General features: G+C 43.3%; 4 protein-coding genes and 1 long non-coding RNA gene across 8 annotated transcripts; 3 read left to right on the top strand and 2 right to left on the bottom strand.

Annotated features, from left to right (window-relative positions):
- Nucleotides 1–913: 913 nt before the first annotated feature.
- Nucleotides 914–1892, bottom strand: LOC137785085 (apolipoprotein A-IV-like). The gene is made up of 3 exons (XM_068576123.1): nucleotides 1859–1892; nucleotides 1630–1777; nucleotides 914–1543 (listed from the first exon to the last, which is right to left on the bottom strand). Exons 1-3 carry the CDS (start codon nucleotides 1890–1892, stop codon nucleotides 964–966), a joined length of 762 nt encoding a protein of 253 aa, XP_068432224.1. The 3' UTR covers nucleotides 914–963.
- A 2745-nt stretch (nucleotides 1893–4637) lies between these two features.
- Nucleotides 4638–6511, top strand: apoa4a (apolipoprotein A-IV a). Its single transcript, XM_068575793.1, has 3 exons — nucleotides 4638–4677; nucleotides 5426–5579; nucleotides 5932–6511. The coding sequence occupies exons 1-3, from the start codon at nucleotides 4638–4640 to the stop codon at nucleotides 6509–6511; spliced, it is 774 nt and encodes a 257-aa protein (XP_068431894.1).
- Nucleotides 6512–8277: 1766 nt separating this feature from the next.
- apoea (apolipoprotein Ea) lies at nucleotides 8278–10388 on the top strand. The gene is made up of 5 exons (XM_068575792.1): nucleotides 8278–8386; nucleotides 8585–8634; nucleotides 9010–9169; nucleotides 9662–9949; nucleotides 10052–10388. The coding sequence occupies exons 2-5, from the start codon at nucleotides 8592–8594 to the stop codon at nucleotides 10356–10358; spliced, it is 798 nt and encodes a 265-aa protein (XP_068431893.1). The 5' UTR covers nucleotides 8278–8386; nucleotides 8585–8591; the 3' UTR covers nucleotides 10359–10388.
- A 1379-nt stretch (nucleotides 10389–11767) lies between these two features.
- On the bottom strand, nucleotides 11768–19412 carry lipea (lipase, hormone-sensitive a). Of its 4 annotated transcripts, none has more exons than XM_068575376.1 (11): nucleotides 19371–19412; nucleotides 17153–17515; nucleotides 16448–16732; nucleotides 16243–16333; nucleotides 16007–16152; nucleotides 15726–15911; nucleotides 15052–15204; nucleotides 14725–14869; nucleotides 13830–14057; nucleotides 13093–13520; nucleotides 11768–12570 (listed from the first exon to the last, which is right to left on the bottom strand). In XM_068575376.1, the coding sequence occupies exons 2-11, from the start codon at nucleotides 17390–17392 to the stop codon at nucleotides 12316–12318; spliced, it is 2157 nt and encodes a 718-aa protein (XP_068431477.1). In that variant the 5' UTR covers nucleotides 17393–17515; nucleotides 19371–19412; the 3' UTR covers nucleotides 11768–12315. The 4 variants fall into 4 exon arrangements, with proteins under 4 accessions (XP_068431477.1, XP_068431476.1, XP_068431478.1 ...); XM_068575375.1 differs by having other exon boundaries at nucleotides 17153–17400; nucleotides 19371–19401; XM_068575377.1 differs by lacking the exon at nucleotides 19371–19412 and adding an exon at nucleotides 18983–19346 and having other exon boundaries at nucleotides 17153–17400.
- Nucleotides 19146–23282, top strand: LOC137784590 (uncharacterized). The gene is made up of 4 exons (XR_011077419.1): nucleotides 19146–19323; nucleotides 19407–19569; nucleotides 21463–21555; nucleotides 21905–23282. It is a non-coding gene; the product is annotated as an uncharacterized lncRNA (long non-coding RNA).
- Nucleotides 23283–23840: the final 558 nt, after the last annotated feature.

Genomic DNA, 23840 nt, shown 5'->3' with positions numbered 1-23840 from the left:
TCGGTCATTGATCGCTGATACCCGAGGAGAGGAAACACTCTGAATGTCTGCGACAATAAAAGAGATGCAGGGACGGAGAAGTGTGAAGAAAATCACTGGTCACAAATCCTTTTACTACCTGTAACTTGTTTTTACAAGTTCTTTCAGATGATTATCAGTGCTTATGGCAAAGAGTTTTCAAATAATCTCAAGCAAAATATTGACCACGTGTATCGGAAATATAAACCTTAGGATTTTAAAATAGGGACAACTTTAAAAAAATATATAAAAAAATTGAGGATAGCTTAAGAGATGATTTGTACTCGGCTGTAAATAATTTGTGAAATGATTTATTGAACGTGGAACAAGAATCACGTGAGGGAAAAAAAAAATGATGAATGTATTTCCTTTTATTTCATCACTTTTGCACAAAGCGTTTCACGCACTGAGGAATGTGTGTGTGTGTGTGTGTGTGTGTGTGTGTGTGTGTTTTAGGGCAGCTTTAGTAATTTTATGAAGGTGGATTTGTGTCTATTTTTACCAGAGCAAATTTGAAGTTTGTAAACAATCTAAAACATATGTTCTCAAAAAAAAAATTTGGTCTAGTGAATTTCTTTTTTAAGACAATTTTTTTTTTTAAGCAAATTTTAGTTTTTAAAGCAAATTTGTTTTGAGAGCATTTTTAAAAAAAAAACATTTTTTAATTGGGAGCAAATATTTGGAGATAATTTACTTACAGAAAAGAACTTTGCTCGGGTAAAAAAGACACAAACCTACCTTCATATAATTTCCCTTTTTTAATTATACACAGTCCTAATATAAAAATGTTCTGTGTGTGAATCCCAATAATTAGAATTGCATGATAATTAGACAACAAAAAGACAGAAGTTGTTTGTCAAATTGTTTTATTTAGTAAAATATACATTGGGTCAAGCTGAAATAAATATTTGGTGTGGCGGCCTTGAGGCTGATGGAGGCGTCGGTTTACTGGGTGGTCTTGGTGAAGGACTCCCACAGACCGGCCAGCTGAGCCTGCAGGTCCTGAGCGCCGGCGTCCAGCTTGGACCTCAGCTCCTCTCCCCTCTGAGCCAGGTTCTGCTGGATCTCCTGGGTCTTCTGGTTCAGCTGGGTCTCGAAGCTCTGGGTCAGGGGCAGCGTTTGCTTCTGAAACTCCTCCAAGCTCTGCTCCATCTTCAGCCTCATCTCCTCGCTGAAGGGGACCATCTGGGCCTGCAGCTGGCTCACGCTCTGGTCCAGCTGCTGCCTCAGCTCCTGGCTCTTGGTCAGCACGACGGCCTTCAGGGCCTCGGGGTCCATGGCCTCGACGTAGGAGGCGGCGTCGCTCTTCAGCGCCTCCACCTGCTTCTGGAGGTTGCCCACCAGCTCCTCGCCGTACGGCCTCATGTTGCTGGTCGCGGCGGACAGATCCTTCTCCAGACGGGCCTTCAGCTGCTCGGCCTCCTGGGTCAACCGGGTCATGTAGTCCTGGGTCAGGGGAGCCACCTGGGTCCGCAGAGCCACGGTGTACTGGTTCACCGTGTCGGCGCTCTGGGAGATCACGGCGCTGACGCACGACAGAAGAGAAAAGTTAATACATTTGGAACAGCTGGTGGATTTCTCAAGCGGTTGAGCTTCTCTAGCGTCGCTTACTTCACTTCCTGGCCCAGCTCGGACTGTCTGATCTGCGTCAGAGAGTCTTCCGCGGTGTGCGTCGCTTTAGCGACGTAGTCCCAGAAAGCATCTTTCACCAGATCCAGACTGGTCTTGGGCTCCTGCCACAGCACGTTGGCGTTGCAGACTGCGGATGCAAGGCGGCTTTAGTGGAAACCCAGACCAGATGTGCTTTACTTTTATTACAAAGAAAAAGAAATGAACTCACCAGAGAACAGTGCGAGAACCACAAGTACCTTCATGATTGAATTTGGCTCTGTTGGATAAAGAAAATGAATGTACAATTAAAAAAAAAAAGGCGCTTTACAGTTATATTTTGACCCTTTTTATTTAGCTAGGAAGCTTTTTCACAATGAAATCTCTTACCGCAGAGAGAGGCAGCTCGTCTCTTCTTCACTGAGTCTGATGACGTGTGTTGTGCAGGCGCCCGTGAGGATCTTTTATAGCCAGATCGAAGAGTAAAGTCCTTCTCCAGCTGCCCCGCTGGACAGATTCTTGTCACCGGTCGCTCCACGTCATAATTTGTGTCATCGACCTTATTTGTCCTGTGACGCATATTGTCTGGCATCTTTAGTAATGTATTTACAAGTAGTATATTTGAATATAGCAAATTAACGTGTCTGAAAATGTCTCTTAAAGCCGCATCAATAGATTGGGAGCTGATATCATGGCTGATTATCACCTTATAAAGAAGAAACAAGGAGGCAATGCGTCCTAAAACGCAGAATTGACGGTTCCCTCGTCTCCGTCAAAAGGTTGTTTGAATGCCTTTTTAGTTATTTAAAACATTTTAAAGTTTTTTTGTACGATTTAACATACGCCAGTAAAAACCCCTTTTGTGAATCCTGAAGCTTGATGCTAACAAGCGGCTCAATAGACGCAAACTTGGATTAGCCGGTTCGTAGCTTCATGTTTTTACTTTTAAAGACATGAATCATGCTAACTTCTTGTTGACCTACAAAATCCTGGCAGGACGTTAGCATAAGGAGCGTGTTGGCGTGTTTTTTAAACACCCAGCAGATAAGGGAGCAGCGTTAGCATCCCGCTGTTTGTGTTGGCCTCATGAGTTTAAGTACATTCACCCTCTCGTTGCTCTGTTTTTGGTCTCCACCAACTCTCTTTGGCCGCTAAATGCTCCACGCTGCTCACTAGCTAGTCGCTAGTTTGCTAGTTTGCTAGTAGTAGTTTGAAAAAAGTGGTTTGCTTAAACGCAAAGGTAAAACAAATTAATTTGTTCTGTTCTTTGGGTATTTAATGTATTTCTTCCTATGTGAAGGTAGATTTGTGTCTTTTTTTATCCCAGCAAATTTCTAGTTTGTAAGTAAATTATTTCCAAATCTTTTTTTTTTTTTTAAAAATGCCCCCCCTCCAAAAAAGAAAATGCTCTGAAAACTAAATTTCTAAAAACTAAAAGTCTAGAAAGAAAAAAAATTTAAACTAAAATTTGCTCAAAAAAACTTGAAAAAAAAATCTTGAAAAAAAACCTTTGCTCTCAATCCATTTTTTTTTTTTTTTTGGAGTGATTTTTTTTGGGAGGTCGCAAAAAATTTGGAGATAATTTACTTACAAACTAGAAATTTGCTCGGGTAAAAGAGACATCTTGTGAGGCATCTCCAGCTCAATCCAGCTCACCATATAATTGGCTTCACGGTGCTTTGTGCGTCACATGAAAACAGTCGGATGTCTGTCAGCAGCAGCAGGAGGAAGACTTGAGGTCCTCTGTGTTATCAGTTTGTCAGCAGCGAAAATAAAGAAACTTCACATTCTTCAGTTGGGATTATCTGCAGGTCTGATTACACAACTGGATCAAAGTCCTGCTCCAGTTTCACTATAAAACATCAACGTTTTCTCGCCTTTGTTTCTACGCTGAGAGCATTCATGTAGTTAATATGTATGTTTGCTCCATAACGGAGTTATTGACAAAAAATAACGGAGTAATCAACAAAAACAACACTATTTGCGCTGCAACAGAGTAAAATGGAAACGGCTTCATTATCTTTGCTGACATTTCTTTCTCAGTGTCACTGAGATGTTGCGTAACGAGTGACCCTTTATGCCTCTGAGTGACTTTCCACTAGTTAGAATCAAATATGACGCAACATAATGATTACATATGCATATATATAGAAACAAATAATGTGTAAGTTGCCAGAATGCATTACTTTGAGCCACCAAACTACAAATATTTGTTGTTTTTAAGTGTTAACAACTGTAGGATTGTCTTGAAATGTAGTTCAGAGATTCATGTTCTCCTTCAGGATATATTTAAAATGTGTTGCTTTTCTTTATTTATTAAAAATGAGCGTTTTCATTGTGAACATAACGTTAGCATGCTAACAGTAGCGTTGAGCTCACAAGCAGTCGTGCAATGCTGGCGTGGCTATAGACTCTTTTTCAAGATATTGTCATTATCAATTTCAATTTAAATAATTCAAATCTAAATAAACAATCTAATTAATTAGTTGTCTCCAAAAACAAAGCATTTCAAACACAGGAAACAAATCTTTCTTTCAGAGCTACGACATGAAACCTATAAGTCAAAAACATTTAAAAAATAGTATCATGCTTATTTTTGAGTTTACATTTTTACATTTATGTTTTTTTTTCTTCTAATAATGGACCCAGAAAGTGTCTCATAAAAACAATACATCCATGACTAAATTGGAAAAAAGCGAACATTTCTTTCCGCGGGGTTTCATCAGACAGCGGTGACGTCGTGGTGTGGAGGCAGCAGTGACAGCACGGCACTCTGCGGTGACCTTTGCTCCTGTGCGTCCTCCATAGGACCCGACTGCCTATATATACACACTGCCATGAGCTGAGAACACACACACACACACACACACACACTGAATCCCACCGCCCGCTGACTGAACAGCAAGCATCCACGCAGGTGAGACGCCGGCAGGACCGCGGCCCTTTTTTTCAGGTTATCGGATCAAAAATAACCCCAAACTAATGTTGCGTGTTTCTTCTCAGACGCAGTCATGAAAGTCCTCGCGGTGCTCGTCCTCGCCGTCTTCACTGGTGAGAAAGTTTTGTAATTGATGTGGAAATCAACAACCTTTTGGAAACCGCTCTATTTTTAGGCCTTTTCCTCGAAAAATGTCATACCCAAACTAAAAAAGGCTGCATATCTGCAGCCACTGGGGCTATTTGAATCATTTTGGTGTTATAATAAAAGGCTACACATGTGAGATTGTGTTTAGATGTGCACATATCAGTCTATGTGTTACTGGTTAAGAATAAACGAAGATGACACACAGGAAAAAATGAAAAGGTTTCAGGTCCGCGTAGAAGAAAAACACTTTAAGGATAATTATTTTTTGGAAATGATGCAGCTGTAAAGTCTGAGTCTAACCCAAATCATAGCACAACATGTGAACATTCAACATGTGAACATTCAACATGTGATCATTCAACATGTGATCATTCAACATGTGAACATTCAACATGTGAACATTCTCTCTGCAAAGGTTGACTTTGATAAGTGAAGCAGAGCAACGTTAGAGAGGGTTTAGTGCAGAAAACATTCAGGCGAAGGCTCCAACATTTGCTTTCTTTTATGAAGCAAACAATATATTTTACTTGTATATTACTTATCGTGTTCAAAACATCCAAATATAGCAGTTTTGGGGCTTTTCTTTCATAAAACAAGCCATGTTTTACAGTCTTCTTCCCCTGAGGAGGGGGGATTGGGTTTTAAAAGGTTGGGGGTTGGAACGTGAAAATATTCACTGTGGGAATAAATGCGTTTGACTTTTTGTCCTCTCAGCCGGCTGCGATGCCAACATCGTGCGGCAAAACCAGCCCAAGAGCCAGGTGGATATGGTGAAGGACGCTTTCTGGGACTACGTCGCAGAGGCAACCTCGACCGCCGAGGACTCGCTGAAGCAGATCAGACAGTCCGAGCTGGGAAAGGAAGTGAAGTAAGAGTCTCGGAGTTATAAAGACGTGTTTAGGAAATCAAACATTAAACATTCATGTTATTGGTGATCATCTTGGAGAGTGTGTTGAGTCAAACATTAAACATTCATGTTATTGGTGATCATCTTGGAGAGTGTGTTGAGTCAAACATTAAACATTCATGTTATTGGTGATCATCTGGAGAGTGTGTTGAGTCAAACATTAAACATTCATGTTATTGGTGATCATCTTGGAGAGTGTGTTGAGTCAAACATTAAACATTCATGTTATTGGTGATCATCTTGGAGAGTGTGTTGAGTCCATAAACGAGTAAAACGAGTTTTCCGTGACTGATTTCTCTCCGTGTCCCTGCAGCACCCTCATCTCCGAGAGCACCGACGCCGTCAACAAGCTCACCGACGCTCTCCGGGTCCAGGTGGCTCCCCTGACCCAGGACCTCATGACGAAGTTCACCCAGGAGGCCGAGCAGCTGAAGACCCGCGTGGAGAAGGACCTGTCCGTGGTGGGAGCCAGCCTGCAGCCGTACGCCGACGAGCTGCTGGCCGAGCTCCAGAAGCAGGTGGAGGCGCTGAAGAGCGACGCCGCCCCTTACGCCGAGACCATGGACCCCGAGGCCCTGAAGGCCGTCCTGCTGACCAAGAGCCAGGATCTGAGGGAGCAGCTGGACGCCAGGGTGAGCCAGCTGCAGGCCCAGATGGTCCCTTACACCGAGGAGATTAAGGAGAAGATGGAGCAGAGTTTGTCGGAGTTTCAGAAGAGCATGCTGCCCCTGACCCAGAGCTTTGAGACCCAGCTGAACCAGAAGACCCAGGAGATCCAGCAGAACCTGGCTCAGAGGGGAGAGGAGCTGAGGTCCAAGCTGGACGCCGACACCCAGATCCTGAAGAAGCAGCTGACTGCTCTGTGGGAGTCTTTCACCAGGATGACCCAGTGAGCGGATTCTCTACTGAGTTTATGGGACAGATGACAAAAAAAGTGCAATAGCTAATTTTTCGGATTTTGATGTCAATATTTCCTCGATAGTGTTACTGTTTACTGTCAGCGTTCTTCTGTAAAACAGCAATAAATAGATGAAATGTGTTCTGGGCTTTCATTTTCTTTGTATTCATCAGTTCGAAAAAGAGCTTTTAATCCAGTAAATGCATCTGTGGCTGTCCACATTATTCCAACAAAGATAATCTCACCTATAAGAATGCAAGTTTATGTTGAAAACACACACACTTCTTCTTTAAATCAACACACTGGTGGGACCAGTTAGCTCGTGTTTGCAGCTTTATTTGTGAGTTTAACTTCACAACGCTGCTCTACTTGTGTAATTGTTCAGCGTCTCAGTGTTTCTCAGCCGTCTCGTCGTTGCAGCCTTTTTGGCAACGGTTGCTGCTGTTGAGCAAACCATCAGACACAGAAAGAGCAGCAACACGGAGCGAGAATGTGCAAAATAAAAAGAGCAATAAGCAACGAATAGCAGTTGCCAAAATTCTTACAGCTGAGGGGAAAGTTTTCCAAGGCTGATACACCAAAAACAAGGAAATAAAAAAAACAAAAAAAAAAAAAAAAAAAAAAAAAATATATATATATATATATATATATATATATATATATATATATATATATATATATATATATATACACTCTGCTCCATATTCGATTTTTGGGATTTGCTTATTTTTTAAATAAATATTTTTTATATATAATATTTTTTTTTTCCTTTTTCACCAAAAATAAGGAAATCCCCCAGAAAAATATATTCTTTTTTTCTCATTTTTGAGGGAAAAACACAACAACAATATACAGTATCTATATTTCCTGATGACGACTGGAAACAACCAGTGTTGTAAAACTTAAACGCTTTAATTTTGAAGCAAATAAAAGACACAAAACACAAGTGTTGCAGTGTTACTTATTGTCATAACTCAACAGAGATGTGCACCAAAAGTCTCTCCCTCCTGTCCTTTGCCGTGCACGTCACATGACACTTTTCGTCTTCACCTCCTTTCAAAGAGTCAAGCTGATAAAAAACAACAACACAAACTTGTTTCTCTAATCCAACCTTTTTGGCTTGTGACCCGCCAAAATAAAGTAACATCTACTTCTGGTCCCTCGTCACTAGTTAGATTTTAGAGTCAAATCGTCCTGCAGAAGATGAGAGGAATGTCTGAAAACAGGATCTTGTGTGACACAAACACTACATTTAACTTTGTGTTACATCTGTTTCGGCCACCAGTACATTTCCACGCTTACAGCCAATAAAGTATTTCATTGATTACCCAATCTGTGTGGAAGGTATCTTGTTGAAAGGTTACGTAAGTTGTACAAACGCTCGTTAGACTCTGAACCAGATCAGCTCGACAATGACATTAAATATGTGACCTTTGGCCTTTTTTAACCGTTGTCAAAAGCACTTGTGTGCAATTCAGATTTTTGATTATCTGATGCTGCTGCGATTCAGTTCTCATGTGTTATTTTGTGTGCACACAAACTGCACGGCCTTCCATGGAGGGAACCGTGCAGTTTAATCAAACTATCCCAAAGGGCCTTGACCCCCTGATCAAATATTTTGCGTGTTCCTAATTTCTGACGTGTGCTTGCATGTGAACTTTCAGTGTGCGACGTGGAGCCAAAATAACACACGCACACACACACACACAGCAATAAAAGATGACAACAACGCAGTTCATGCTGGGAACTTCGGACGCGAGTTATCGATTCTGCTGACATTTATTGGATCGCATTAAATCCTCCTGAAGCGCATAAATGCTGCGTAGAAAGATCAGTCAGTGTCTCAGTCGCCACTGATCTGGATCAGGAGGTGAGTCTCACCGCTTTTCTTTCACAGCTGGTTGGTCTTGTAGTTTTCCCTTGATGTGTAAAAAGAAAAAGTAACGCCGATGACGCATCTCTTTGTTTGTTTTCAGTCTTAAAAGCAATGTTCAATGGAGAAAACATTGAGCTTTCTAGAAAGAAAACAGAGATAATATGTCAACATTTTCATTATGTGAAATTCCAGTTGCATCATGAGGGTCTTTGCTGTCATCCTTGCGCTGGCTGTCCTATCAGGTGAGTCCAAAATGTCTTCTTTTTATTCAGAAAACACAGGCTACAGTCTAATTTAGAGTGAGAATTTGAAAGATCTTAACTATTTGTACTACCTTTACTACCGGCACTGCTTCTGCTAATTTAAATGATACAATAATAATACAAAGGAAGCAAAAGGAGCTATGGAAGTGAATGACAGTTGCACGTTTATGCAGCTACAAGAGTCTCAATATCTAAAATCTGTCTTTGGACTCCTCAGTGTCCATGTCGTCTAAATACGGGTCCCAAATCCTGACACTTTTCATCCGTATCCCATTGCACAGCTTCTGTTTCCACATCTGAAAAGGTTTGTCTGAAGTGAACATCTGAGTTCGTTTGGTCTCCGTCTAATCGCAGGCTGCCATGCCAGAAGCATGAAGGGTCGAGACGTGTCGGGGTGGAACAACCCCTGGGAGGAGGCGGTGGAAAAGTTCAACAACTACTTCGGGGACCTCAACTCCATGGCCGACGGCGTGCTGACGGACGTGAAGCGCTCGCAGATCAGCCAGGAACTGAAGTGAGTTCAGTTGTGTCGCAGAGGTGGAAAGCTGTCGGAGTAACACGTCAGTTCATCTGCACCTTTGACCTTTGACCTCCGTGTGCTGTGAATGCAGCTCATATTTGGTAATATAGATATTTGGATATAATCTAGGACTTTCTATCCTGATGGATCATTCTATCTTCTTCTTCTTCCTCTTCCTCTTCTTCTGCACGGTTACACAACTCAGATTGTGTCCTCAGCTGAGTTAACAATCAGCGTGTGTCAGTGTGGAGACACACACATGTATGTTGCTGCTGACTAAGACCTGGCGTGCCCCCTGGACTCAAGTCCACATCCCTGACTTCTGATGTGGACTTTTATTGGTTCACAGATACTTTTGAATCTTCTCTCAACTGCTCAGCATTGATTCTGTGTACATGGCTTCAACACAAACACAACTCCTGTTTTATCTTTAATAAAGCCTCTGTTTGCTCTTCCCCGCCCCCTCCCTCCCTCCCCCGCCTCCAGCACCCTGATCCAGGACAGCATGTCCGAGCTGGCCACGTACAAGGACGACCTGCAGACCAAGCTGACGCCCTACACCCAGGACGCCGCGGAGAAGCTGGGCAGAGACCTGCAGAAGCTGACCACCAAACTGGGCGACCACATGAGCGAGGGCCGCGATCAGATGGAGAAGTACGGCCAGGAGCTGCAGACCATGATGGAGCAGAACGCCGACGACGTCAAGGTCAGGGTCTCGGCCTACGCCCGCAAGATGAGGAAGCGCCTCAACAAGGACACGGAGGAAATCAAGAGGTGAGCGGAGGCGTCGACAACTCCAAATGTTTTCGTTTCCGTCGTCTTACGTGATGAATCTTGAAGTGTTTGAGTCTTTTCCTTCCGTCCTTGTCCCTTTAGACACGTCGGTAACTTCTTCGAGGATCTCCAGGCCAGCGCCTCGAACAACATGGAGGACGCCAGGACGCGTCTGGACCCTTACTTTGCTCAGGTGGGCGAGAACGCCCAGAACAAGATCACCGGCCTGAACAATCTGCTGCAGTCGCAGGCGGTGACCCTGAAGGACAAGATCCAGACGGCGGCCGAGGACATCAAGGAGCGCTTCGAGAAGACCGCCGAAGACCTGCGGTCCACCCTGGAGGACAAGATGGAGGAGCTGAAGGACTGGCTCAAGCCTTACGTCTCCATGATCAGCGATAGCATGTGATGCTGCTCTGTTTCACCGCACATGTCCAACAGTCATTATGTCTGGAAAGGCGTCTTCAATAAATGAATAAAAACAGCTGCTCGTGTGCATGGAGAAAACCAGTGGTCATCAATAACGTCACCAATCACACACTTGCCTCCATTGATAGGTGGAGAATCTGAAACGGTCTCACTTTTAAGGTGAATACGCTGAAATCAACTCAGACTGCACGAGGTCGCGACCCCTGAAACGTGCAATACACCGAGAGGACATTTCTCTAACAGAGAGCACGCAAAAGAAAGATTTATTTCAAGCTCGTTACAAAAAGGCCTTTCATAAAATCTATATAAGGTTCATACACATTCTGATTAATAGATTTTTATGACTTTAAACCAAATTTCCATGACCAAACATTTTGAGAAAACTGGATGTAAGCATGAAAAAGTATTTAAACTACAATGAGGATTCAAAGCATACAGTAAACCTTAAATGACACAAATGAATGAGAGACAATGGTTTGATTAAAATAATAAACATTTATATAGATGCCTGTATGTATGCTGCTTATATTTTGAGCCTCTTTCTTTTAAAAACATATTCATTATTTCAAACTCAGCGTAAATTAACGCCATGAACACATGAATATAACACATTTACATGACTTTTACTAAACTTTTGGGATATTAGTTTCTTCAATGACTTTTTACCAGCTTGGAAATATCCGTTTTAATATTCCATGACTTTTCCAGGTTTTCCATGAGCGTCAAAAACCCTTTAGCTGCCCTCCAACTCACCACCGGAGCCCACCAACACCAGCAGAGAGAGCAGCAGCATCGTGGCCGCGGTCTGGACGTCTGCAGACGCGTTTCACGGCTCACATTTTAAAGTGTCCACATGTCAGCATCACCCACGGCTGATGAGGAGGGACGACCAACAGAAGAGAGCGAGAGCCGGTACCGCATGGGAACTGTGACAACGGCGACAGAGTTAGCATGTAGGACGCGAAATGTGAAGCTGTCAGCAATATCGAGCTCGAGTACAGCAATGATAGCAATCATATACTAATTTTTTCTGAATGTTTTTCATAATAATGTTTCTACATATTATTGTTGGCTTGTTTAACAACATTTCTGGTTTACGTGTTATTTGTTGTGATGTTTTGACTGAAGGCAGCTGAAGAAATTCAACCTGCCAAAGACAATGATGGTGCTCTTCTACACCGCCATCATTGAGTCCATCCTCTGCTCCTCCATCACCGTCTGGCACGCTGCAGCCGCCGCCAAGGACGAGGGCCGGCTGCAGCGCATCATCCGCTCTGACTCACATGACATTGAACCGGGTGGAGCGGTTTCTTCAGGTTGTGCTAACGGAGGAGCTAACAAGAAAGAAACAGCAGCCATCATTGGAAGTTTTTTGGATTTAATGCAGACTTCAAAAATAAACAGTGTTAAATATTATTTACCAAATGTTAATTAATTTACAGTAGAGCAAGTAACTTTTAATAACCCATGTCCGCATGCTGCTTGTAAACAAAACATTATTACTAAGAAGGAGAGTGCATCTGAAGTGTGTTTTTCTGTGCAAGTAAACCTTTGTGCAGCGATGTCGGCAAAGCTTTGTCTTCACACACTTTAGCAGCACTTTAAATTCGAAGGCACAGCAGCTCCCGTGACTGACAATCAGTACATCGGTTAGGAAGCGACCACGGCGGCTGGTGACGGGAGTTTCCTCACAGCCTGTAATAGTCTTATGGTGTGTTTTTGAACATGTAAATCTTGGGACAGACATATGTCATCTTTTCAGATCACAGCTGGTAGAGAAAGTCTCTCTCTCTCTCTCTCTCTCTCTAAGCTTCCCTCATCGCAGCCCTCATAATTCCCCCTTTGACTTCTTTCCTTTCCTCAAATCAACTGCATCCCTCTCTCATTATGTTAGATCTCCTTTTTGAACAGCAGGTATAGAAAAAAAGAAGATTAAATCAGCCCGACTGACTGGCGCTTGGAGACGTCTCTCCCAGCTTTGGCCGCTTGCGAAGGTTTCCTTGCTGGAAAATGGTCCTCATCTCCTCCACGCAGATATCGGCGGCGACGTCCGTCTCCTTGGCGAGCTGATACAGGCTGAGGAAGCCGTGCGGCAGGTCCTCCACCACCGTCAGGTGCACGGGCTGGCCCATGTCGCGCAGCTTCTTGGCAAACATCACCGAGTCGTCCAGCAGGGCGTCCAGAGCGGAGGCCTGTGAGGGGACGCGGGGAAGGATCAGGAAACAAGAACTCAAACCTAGTCCTGTGTTGAAATTTCTACTGCTTCATCAGATGAAAATGAAGCTGTGTGTGAGCATGAACTGAGCAAGCATGGAAATCTTCTTGAAGACACATGAAACCTGCTCGTGGAAGGTAAAGTTAACATCCAGCCGTCTGTGTCTCAAGACAAAAGTGCTTGTTTTGAAATGGCCGGAGAAAATCTGGGCCAAATTAGCATGCAGTCCAGGAAGGAATGTTTAAAAAAAGGGACAGAATACCTGCAACAACCGGTCACCATTATGGATTATTAGTCTGCGAGACCAACACACACACATGCATCGTTGTCTCTGACTCCACATCGACAGCCACAGCGCAGGATTCCTTAAGCCTTTTCAAAAAGGATGAATTAAGTAACGGGAAATGGCATTCGGAGTCATATGACTCATCTTGTATCTGTGCCTCTGCTGCCGTTAGTTCTTTAAGATGAGGTTTAACTCGTAGGGCTGAACTCTTACCACTATGTGCACGGGCGGCAGGCCTCTCAGCATGCTGGCAGGAGCCAGCAAGGGCGACACGAACGGGTTCCGGATGACGGGGCAGGAAGTCGGGCGAACAAACGCCAGGCACTCGGAGCGCAGGGGCTCAAAGCCCTCTGGGTAATCCCTGTGACCTTTGGCGTTTGTCGCGTCGGCGTTTGTCGCGTCGGAGTTTGTCGCGTTGGCAGTGGGCGGGGTCCTGCGAGTTGTGGCGCTCGGTGACCTCGTCTGCGCCGCCGCCGGCGACAGAGAGCGCACGCCCCCTGTGGCCCGCATGGGGTCCAGGAAGGACTGGATCCAGTTGGAGGCTCCCTGAGTGAGATCGCTGAGCAGCGCGGCGGTGTCTCTGCCCAGAGCGCTCAGGCTGCCGCTGCCCAGAGCAGTCTGCACCGTCTGGGAGTCTGCACCTGGGCGAGGGGGATTATGGGACGTGAGCGAAAGGAGTCGGACAGACGGACAAACAAATACCCAACACACATGAGAGGAGAAAGATAATGCAGATGTTTCCCTGTCAGCGTAGAAACAGATACTTTTAGATGTTTGCTGTTACTTCTCTAGAGGGTGGAGAAGGTGAAAGGGAAGCAACACATATTTTATACAACAACATTATCCGGTTTGTACTTTAATCCCTCAGAGATTCTGTTTTCTGTTCCGGTGGCGCTGGAAAGTTCTCTAGTGTTAAATGAGGTGTGAAACAATGCTGTGTACACACACACCTGCGTAGGCGTTGATGCACTTGGTGAGGACACCTAGAGGCAACAGCGGGTCGATGAGCGTGAGCAGGCGGGACGGCGAGGCGTCAGTGGTGAGCAAGGTGGCGGGGTAGGCGGCCATGATGCCGTCGGGGACCCGGATCCCGCTGCATATGGCCTTCATGGACACGGTGATGCAGAGGTTTCCTCCGGCGCTGTCGCCCGCCAGGCAAACGCGCTCCGCCGTGGAGCCTGAGACACACGGCGTGAACACCATTACACCTCTGATCCTATCATAATCACTTCTATATGGCGCCACATTTCTTTATTTTTATCCACCTTTTCCACATGGGAGGAGGCACATGTGACACTTTCCACATTTTGATAGTGTGCAGATAACGATTCACATGCCATATGGAGAGCATGTCCCAGTCCTGGGGGACAAACAGCCCCAAATGAAATAGGTACACTGTGTACAAGTGCTACATACATCTGCGAAGAGAACATCTGTGATGGTGCACTGACTCTCTAAAGCTTTCTGCAGAAATACAGCCGTCCATAGAGCTGCATGTGTGAATGCAATGGTCCACACGTTTGCATTTTGAATCCACACACAATTAATAAATACTCATTTGCATGCGTTTTAAAGTACTTTTCTCATATTTGGGCAGTTTTATGTATAGGCTGTCTGTATATATAAATACAAGTGTGCTGACATATGCATGTAAATATGCAGTTAATCCCCAAATATAATCAGATTGCCATTAAAATCTGTAAAATAAAAAAAAAAAGGGAAAAAAAGAAAGACAAAAATTCTCCCTGTTGGTTCACAACAGCCCTGTGTTGTTTTGACTGTGTCGGCCGTGCGCGCGCGCACACACACACACACACACGCACACAGACACGCGCACCCACGCACCCAGCAGATGGCAGTTGTTCAGAGCCCAGCAGTAGGCGTAGAAGCATTCCTCCAGAGCTCTGGGAAACGGCGCCTCAGGTGACAGCGAGTAGTCCACAGAGAGGATGGGCACGCTCAGCTCCTTCGACCAACTCCGCAGATAATTCTGATTCACGGAGAGCAGAATAAATGCGCGCGGTGAATGGAAATAACATGTTCACGTTTATTGTGAAACACTAAGTTGGGTTGATAGGTCTGGGTGCTAAATACAAGTATTATTATTACAAGAGGATTAAGAGGGCGAGCAGCAGCAGTAGTAACCACGCGATACAGTTATAGCGGCCGTACCTCGTGGGATTTGGAAGTCTGGGCCACGAAGCCGCCTCCGTGGAAGTGGATGAGCAGCCAGGGGGAGCGGGGCTGCGTCTGCACCCAGGGGAGCTGGGACGCGGTGATGGTGGGGGGTTCGCACCGAGAATAGGCGAGCAGCTCTTCGCTTTCCTAAAAAGTGTGCGGACAAGTCACGAAGTAATTAATAATAAAAGGACACAAAGCAACAAAACATGCCATTGTCTTCCAAAATTAGAAGGATTACATGAGGAATGACCTCTTCCAAACCTGATTTACACATTTTCTGTTGTAATATGAAACCGTATTAGGTGGAATTTCCAAGAAAATAAGCAATAATACAGTTTTTATTGGTAAATTATGGCTTTGGGTCTGCTTGTACATTCCTTTGTACACCTTTGTGTCATATCTCTCATGCAGACGATTGATCGCGTCGTCACATTTCAGCCCAATCTATCGAGTTCTTGAGAGTGTTCAATAACAACTTTTAACTTAGATCGATTTGTCGATATCAGGTCAGATATTTGCAGATTTCATCACAGGACAAAAAGAGACTAATTACAACAGATCAAAGATCAAATGTCTATTCATATTCTTCGTAGGAGTATTTGTCTAACACTATGTCTGGACCAGATTTGTGTTCCTTGCCGCGTACTAGACATGTGGAGCCTCACCTGTCCTTCTCGCAGCTCATGGGAGATCAGACGCATGTGGATTGGTCCGGGGCCCCAGTGGGCTACGGGAGGTGACACGGGGGCCGTTAGGCTGGGGTCCGAGGCCAGCGGGAGGTTCAGAGTGACCGGGGGCAGGGTCAGGGTGAAGTTCACCTGCACTGGGTAAGATGCTATCCGGCTGAAGCCCTGTACGGGGAGACACATGTGGGGCATTGAGCAGTTAAAAACACTAAAGAGGAGCCGAGTCGAGAGTCTGCCGAAGGATAATCGACCCTGCCTACTGCTAAAAGGCCGGACTCTGTGAGGTTCCAGAAGGACTTCCAGAACTGCATGTCCAGGTTCTGGGTAATGCGTTCAAACTCGGCGCCCCGCAGCTCTGGGTCGATGACGTACTTCCCCGATGTGAGGAGGGAAAGGGCCGCTAGACCTGGAAGAGGAGGCGATGGACTTGAGCGTGAAACACTTCCGGAAAATGTTCCATCAACACCATGACATCATGGGCAAAAGAAAGACTCACCCAAACGTGACTGCTGTTTACTGTACGTCTCTCCATATGTTACCATGCTGATGACAACCGTCTGGAGGAATGGGCGTAGAGTGGGCGAGAACTGCGATAAGAAACAATGGATAGATAACAATAAGAACTTTGGTTTCAGATAATAAAACAAGTGACACATGCTTTTCCAAGTTATTTAAAGCATATTTTGGTGGGAAATTCTGACCTGAAAGCCCAGACAGCGGCCGTAGAAGCAGGCCTTGTGCATGGAGCTGTACTCCTGCACGAACCGGTGGCTCATGTCCCCGTCCTCCATGGAGTACAGCTGGCCGAAGCCGTTGTCGTTGATCAGCTGCTGGGCGAGGTGCAGCAGCGCACGCAGTTGGCACAGAGCGCTGCAGTACGCCTCCATCTCGGACGCGTTGTGGTCCGCCCTGAAGAAGGCACTGTTGTAATTGGCGGCGATGTACCGCCCCTTGTGGATGATGTGCATAAGGCAAGACAGCAACACCTGAAAGGGACAGAGAGAAAAGTACTGTAACCTTTGCTGAGACGGTGCAGAGTCTGCATTTAAAAGATGAGGGTTTCATATTGTTGGTGCTGTGAACAATGAGCATGAAAACATGTGTAGTCAAAAGCTTTGTGTTGCTCCCTTTGTGTCATAAGGCTCCATTGTTGTCCAAAAAAAATAAAAACAAAGAGCCACACAGACAGCCACAGAAAGGGTGGGACTAGCTAACACGTTGCTGGTTTTGGTCTTTTCATGAGATTTCTGTTAATACAAAAAAAATGGAGAATGACACCAGTTACAAGAACGCAACAAAGCCAGTGAGACGTGTTAGTAATGATTCAAACTGGTCCATGTAACATCTCATGTTAACAAATCAGCAGTGAGTGCAGCAATACATTCAGTCAGCGGGGTCAGTCGTACCTTCGCCAGGGTGCGGTAGCCATTCCCGGGCGTTTGTGCATCGAAGTCGTAATGGTGGAAGACGGCGGTGAAGCCGGCGATCACGGGCTCCAGGGCTCGGCCGTGCTCCTGGATCGATCTCATGCACGTGACCAGACGCCTGGCAACGGCTCCATACGGCAGATCGGAGGGCCCACACAGAAAAGAAAGGTTGTCTTCACATACTGTCTCCAAGGCTTCAAACACAACCTTGTAATCCATGTCTGAAGCTGGGGGAGGTTGGGGAGGGAGGGGAGGTAGATGGAAGAGAGACAAGAGAACCCTTCTTTAACCTCTTTTAATAGCTGTCTGTTGCTCCACTCTGCAGACATGTGATGCGTCTGTCTAGAAGAAGAGGGACATCACATCAAAAGGGTGAACTCAATCGCTTCCTCTACCGCAGCAAAAAAAGGGATTGTAGGCTCCTTATCTGCTGGGTCAGGGGTTGAAGTTCCAGGACATCCTGAGGATAGATAGCTCTCTCAAACTAAGCCTGTCAGCACTGGAGATGATTATAATCACACCAAAAGTCAAGATGAAGCATCAACTCAACCCGCTTTTGTTTTAATTATAACACAAAGACTCGGAATAGATGAAACGACCGGATGTGTTACTCGAACGTGCTTTTATGTTGTCAGATTGATTGCACATATACATCCAGTCGCTGCATGACAAATATGCAGAGTACGACATCATTGATCATGGCTTTGAAATACGCTTTAAATGTTTTCTTTCTTTTACACTTTTGGGAGGAGGCAGATAGTGAATTTGACATGAGTTGATGGACTGCATGCTTTAGATGACATTAGTCAAACAATAATCCCAAACGACATGAAAGCCATCATGTTAATGCTCCTGGAGCCGCTCCACTTCGCTGCTTTAAATACTCTTAAAAATAATTAAATCTCTGCAGTGTCAACAGCAGCATGTCAGCGCCGTGTCGGCCTTGAGCTAAGACTGAAATCAGGAGACTGTTTATAAACACTGTAGGCGTTATCACAGTTCTGCCACGTGCTTGATTGGGTTTGTCTGTTTTTGTGTCTTTGTGGGCAGATGTTTGGGTTTAATGACAGCAGCAATATGCTGGTCCTTTGCCCTTTAAGCAACCTGCAAAGGACGCCGTGTACCAAGATATTTAATGCCAGGAGGCCTCAGTGTGATCTGAGGCTGGAGCTGTAGCCAGCACACTCAACCCACCCACAAAAATAGTCTAAATGTGATTTTTCTTTTTCCACACCGGAAGTATAATTCTGTTGGTGAAATACAAGATGCAGCCATTACAATTTACCTCAACTTTAATTGTATTTCTTAAAAACAACCACATTGCAAATACTGGCTTTAAAGAACACCACAAACCGTCTTAAATTATATAGACCCTTTTTCTGTCTAGTGTCACATTAAATCAAGAATTGTGTGAAGGTGAATGAATGAGATATAAATGTACATGTGACTTATATATTGTGTATAGGAATGCATTAGTTTGCCTTCAGACAGACACCATTCTATGATAGCATTATTATCTTACACATGGAGATGTATGTCTATATCTTCTATAACATAGATTTATGCTGGATTAAGATTAGAAGCAAAAATGGTCGAAAGGATTAAATAAAAGTGAAAGTTATTATGTATATGCCTAGTTTCATTTTTACTCAGTTACTTCATTCAGTTAATGAGTTTTCAGTTTCTGTTTAGCAAAAATCAGACTTAGACGACTTTGGTAAACAAAAATAAAAATCCCCGGTTAATCCCAAGCAGCTTCTTCTAACCAAACACAGCTGATAGGTGACGTAAACCTGTCAAAGGGCTCACCTCCGTCACTGCCCACCGCTCGTATCACTTTCCAGCACAGATCAGCTTCCTATAACGTTAAAAACGCATATTTTGTTGGTACATTTCCTGTCTTCTTCCTATGACATGTCTCCATTGCTTCGCACGCGCACGCCTCTTACGTAATCCTTCTCGCTGCTACGGTTACCGAGCAACAGCAACTGTCGGCGACAACTTCACCCGCAACCTCCCAAGTTGGAGGACTTTAAACCGTCGCCTCACCCTGTTGCTCACAGTGCTGACAAACACGTTGAAACACGGCGACATTTGTTCGTCTTGAACGTCCACCGTCGAGATAAAACGCGGTTTAACGGCAGAAACCCGTGAGTGTATCCGTGACATGTCGTAAGTTAAAAGAGACTTCTCTTACCGAGCCGCATCCTCTTCCTTGATGTTTCTGCCTCAGGGCGCCCCGCAGAATGCTGGGTAACGTCACGTGAGCAGCGCGCGAGGCGCCCGCGCGCGCCCCGGTGAGCAGGCTGTTAGCATAATGAAGGGATCAACAGGTGAAGCTAAGCTACGTCACAGAGTCAGTGCTGGAAAACCAATAACCACACTGCGGAGTTGAGGTACTTGTACTTTACTTTTCAGTTCATTATACTTCCAACGTTCTCCACCAACGTTACAATAGAGTACTTTTTACTTTACTAGTGTCACATTTATTACACAGCTTAATTGCTAGTTAATTTGTTTGCACTCAAAGCATATGAGAACATATAATTATATTTACTTATGATACTTTAAGTACATTTTACTTGCTTTTACAGTGTGATATTGCTCATGTGCAGCTGCCCCACTACGAAGAGTAGTGTTTTAATAATAAGAAAGTCAGTACAATTAATCCATTACTGACTACAATTTTTAGGTAAGCCAGTTACTACTATTGTCTGCTATACTTCTATATACTTCTAATTCAGAAGTTCCATATTGTTTTTCTTACTGCAATACACCACGTTAAAACCATTAGTTTATAGTTTTCAGATTCATCAACAAATTAGTTATGTTTTATTATTAGATGAAGACCGTATTAAAGCCCACTTTTACCAGCTTCAACATTGAAATGATGTACACATTAATGCATGGATAATTATAATTCAGGAATATTATAGGCTACTAAAATAGGCCATTTTGTATGGGTACTTTTTTATTTTTGTACTTAAATATAATTTGCTATAAAGTGCTTCTTCCACCACTGCAAAAAGGAGTGTTTTAATGATGAACATTTTGGAAAATAGGGCTGACTTATGGCAGTTTGGGATCATATTACATACATTGTATTTCCTTCGTGAGTTTTATTAAAGAGTTATTTCGTATTTAATGCAACGTTTACCCACTTTTATACGTTTACAATATCATAAAGTCTGGAAATGAAACAGATGAAAGCCTCATTCTACTCAGAATATGAACAAATTCTAACAATAGAAACAATACTGACGTTATGACACCAAGTCAATGTTATAAAATTGGTTTGTCATTTTAATGTCATGTCAAACTCACAGGTTTATTGAGGAGTCCTATTAAATATAGCCTTTTCAGAGACAAAGCGCTATGCTCTGATGTATCCAACAGCATAATAACCAATAAAAGCATGCTCAATACCAGGACCCTGAAACTCTAGCAGAAGAAAAAAGGCCTCCATACTCGTGTCCTATCAACAGACTTCTGTTGAAACTCTGCCATGAGCCGTGGTGTCCTGTGCACTATGGGACACTCGCTCCTCCTCACTGCTGTACGAACACAGAGTACACCAAAGAGTAGTGAGAAGAAGAAACGTTGCACAACATATCTGCAATACACTGCAGTATGTGGTGGGATCATGAGAGTCTCTAGTGGCCATCAGCATATCTGCAACTCTCTGGACAAGGGCCAAGTTTTGTGTGCCTGAACTTTAATTAAAGGGACAGTTCTCCCCAAAATCAAAAAGGACTTTTAGAAACTGTTGTGAGCAGATTCACGGAGGAACTATTTTCTTTCAACTGCTCACAACAATTACTGTGGATTGTCTTCAGCAACCGGGTCAAATGTGTTAATTTTGGGGTGAACTGTCTCTGTAATGCTCTTTCAACCACAAGACTGGCAAGAGTTAAGTTTGTCAAAAAGCCTCCGAAAAAGTATTCAGATGTCTTCTTTGAATTGTGCTTGATTGTAATTTTTATTTATTAAATATATTTAATGGGTTATATTGGATATTGATAGAACATTTTGAATAATCCTACAAGTTATCATTTATTCAATAGAAACATTGTTTTATTTTTATTTATAAGTTGGATAAATTTGCCAAAATGGCCCCTCAACCACATTTTTACAGAAAAAAATAAATACATGTGTAAGTGAAGATATGTTGATGACATACATCTCCCCACGTAAAATCCGTCAAAATTCAAAGTGTTTCAATCTGCAGGCTGATCTGAAGTAACTGCTTTTTATAATCTCCTCTATTTGCTTTTCTTATCATTGAACAGCATCGCATGGCAAGGTATTCCTCAGAACAGTCAACAATATTAAGATCGCAGACGACGTCATGAAGGAACTGGCGCTCCGAGGAAAGTCCAGAGGTAAGTGAATATAGTCTCGTAAAATAAAATATGTCTCCCTGAAATACCCAGTTCGAGGTGACCCGTGCTTTCTGTTGAATGATTTAATGGGTGTGGTCTTTATTGTGGCCATTCATCTTATATGACGCAGCATTAAAGTGTTGATATGACACACTGTGGAACGTGCATTAGTTCCATTGATGTCTATGTTGCAGAGTATCGCCTGTTCTTTAGTTATGATAAACTTGCAGGACACAATATATTCAGTAAATGAAGGTCACCTCAGGGATCTTCTGTTGGTTCAACATCTCTGTCACTCATGTGAACCATAAACTAAGACGCGTCCCTCATCCGACGAATGTCCATGCAGGTTTCACAGCTCTTGTGTGACATCATCTCCTCTGCAATTTGACACCAGAGACGGACCGGGAGGCAGGTGGACATGCGGTGACTTTTCATAAACGGCTACATTCAGGAGAGGGAAAAATACAGTAGTGTTTGTTTTGACATGTTTGAGACAATTGGGTCATCTGTGTGGAAAATATCAGGACAAAAATCGGTCCAAAAAGGTATATTCCCTGTCTTTTTATTTTATTTTTAAACTCCTTGTTTGATTTTGTCACAACAGAAACTGCTTTTCTGATCTCAAAATAATGCGGCCGAGATTAAAAACTCATGTTGGATTGTTTGTGAGCATGATTTGACAAAAAAAAAACGCAGACTCACACTGGTTATTCATTGACAGACACAATTCTGTGAAAACAATCGATGAGGGATTGTCCGGGACAACGTATCCAAATAATTACACTGAAAACTTGCAAATTATCACAATCACAACAATGAGGATGTTTGCTTTTTCTTCTCGACTCGCCGAAGTTTCCCCCTCATTGTGACTCAGTCTTCTCGACTATAAATGTCCTATCACTTCACTTCAAATCCGAATCAATACTTAAGATGATAAGAGAGTGACATACTAACCCTCACCCTGGTGTCTAAACAAAAAACGAGGTGGTGTCATTTCACGCAACTAAATACTTCCATTCACTCGATGAAGTCGCAAAAAAAAGTTTCAACTTTTCAAGTACAAAGTGGCCCGGGGCTCATTTAAATATTAACACTATATTGTTTTATTAAGCCACCGCGACCCGACCTTGAATAATGAAAATAGATCGATGGATGGCTTAGTAACTATTTGATCTCACTCTTGGTTTGATTTGTATTCAATAGGTGAATCAAATCTACCTGCAGTTCAACAAGCATAAATTTGGTACAATGTGATCATCGTAAAGACATTTATTGGTCATGTAAATGTAAACCTGTAGACAACAAGTCATGGAACAAATCAAGCTAATGCAATAACTCATTTAAAGGCGTGTTAACACAAAAATAACTAATGATTTGATTTTCTACACAAACAAGGGGACTCAAAAAAAAGAGAAAAAACAGAAATTTGATTAAAAAAATAATCTGGTAACACAATAAATACACTGTGCACAATTATTTTTAATCACCATAGCCACATTACTCTCAACATTGTCCACTTATATAATATTATATAATATATATATTATATAAATCACATTTGATGCAGTTGAATAAGGTGCTATTCATGATGATCCTCTGACTTTTATCTCCACCATGAGGCCGATATTTGTAGTTTCATGTTAATTATCCGGAAAACTTTTGCATCGATTGCCGTGAAACTGGACGTTACATTTTCTACTTCTTTGTTGACCGCTGACCGTCCAGCGACCCCTCTGACCTGAGATACAGGTGTCAGGTCGCTCCTCAGCCAGGTAGCGATCAATGTAGCCAGTTTACTCATAAACTGTCAACAGAGCTGGCGTGCAAACAGCTCCTCTGAAGTCCATGCTGGCGTTCTCTTCCAGGACACGGAAAGGATTGTCAGTTCATGGGATTAGGAGAATAATTTTTGCGCAAAATCCATGAAAAGATCCCTAAACCTTTGCTGATTGTTTGCCTCTTATTTTCTAAGAATGTCTTATCAACTATCTTGCTTTTGTCTCGCTATCGACAGCACTCGAGATCCAGATTTGTAAGTTTGACATGTCTTATTGATCCAGAAAGTATGTCAAACTGAAGAGCGTCAAATTAAGAATTGAGTTCCAGTCTCATTCATCGAAAGCCTAATGCATAAAATATTGAATTTCTTCATTAAACATCCCTAGCTCTCTTTGCCAATGAGACACAAAACAGGATATTATGAAAACATGAATAAAAAACTCTCTTTTATATCCATTTGTTTTTTGGGATCTCTGTTAAATACTTGATTTCTGGAAAGGTCC

Source organism: Clinocottus analis, unplaced genomic scaffold (assembly GCF_023055335.1).
Source record: "Clinocottus analis isolate CAN_PGR_092001 unplaced genomic scaffold, fCliAna1.0.p SCAF_14, whole genome shotgun sequence".
NCBI lineage: Eukaryota > Metazoa > Chordata > Actinopteri > Perciformes > Cottidae > Clinocottus > Clinocottus analis.
The sequence above is the reverse complement of the archived record's forward strand: the minus strand, read 5'-3'. Positions and strand labels throughout refer to the sequence as shown.

Coding starts and splice junctions, on each gene's coding strand:
- LOC137785085 (XM_068576123.1), bottom strand. CDS start 1,892: ATGAAGGTACTTGTGGTTCTCGCACTGTTCTCTG. Junction 1,778..1,858: donor GGTTCTCGCACTGTTCTCTG/GTGAGTTCATTT, acceptor TTGCATCCGCAG/TCTGCAACGCCAACGTGCTG. Junction 1,544..1,629: donor GAGCTGGGCCAGGAAGTGAA/GTAAGCGACGCT, acceptor GTCGTGCGTCAG/CGCCGTGATCTCCCAGAGCG.
- apoa4a (XM_068575793.1), top strand. CDS start 4,638: ATGAAAGTCCTCGCGGTGCTCGTCCTCGCCGTCTTCACTG. Junction 4,678..5,425: donor CGTCCTCGCCGTCTTCACTG/GTGAGAAAGTTT, acceptor TTGTCCTCTCAG/CCGGCTGCGATGCCAACATC. Junction 5,580..5,931: donor GAGCTGGGAAAGGAAGTGAA/GTAAGAGTCTCG, acceptor GTGTCCCTGCAG/CACCCTCATCTCCGAGAGCA.
- apoea (XM_068575792.1), top strand. CDS start 8,592: ATGAGGGTCTTTGCTGTCATCCTTGCGCTGGCTGTCCTATCAG. Junction 8,635..9,009: donor TGCGCTGGCTGTCCTATCAG/GTGAGTCCAAAA, acceptor GTCTAATCGCAG/GCTGCCATGCCAGAAGCATG. Junction 9,170..9,661: donor CAGATCAGCCAGGAACTGAA/GTGAGTTCAGTT, acceptor CCCCGCCTCCAG/CACCCTGATCCAGGACAGCA.
- lipea (XM_068575375.1), bottom strand. Junction 16,153..16,242: donor TAAACAGCAGTCACGTTTGG/GTGAGTCTTTCT, acceptor CTCCTCTTCCAG/GTCTAGCGGCCCTTTCCCTC. Junction 14,870..15,051: donor AGACTTCCAAATCCCACGAG/GTACGGCCGCTA, acceptor TCCGTGAATCAG/AATTATCTGCGGAGTTGGTC.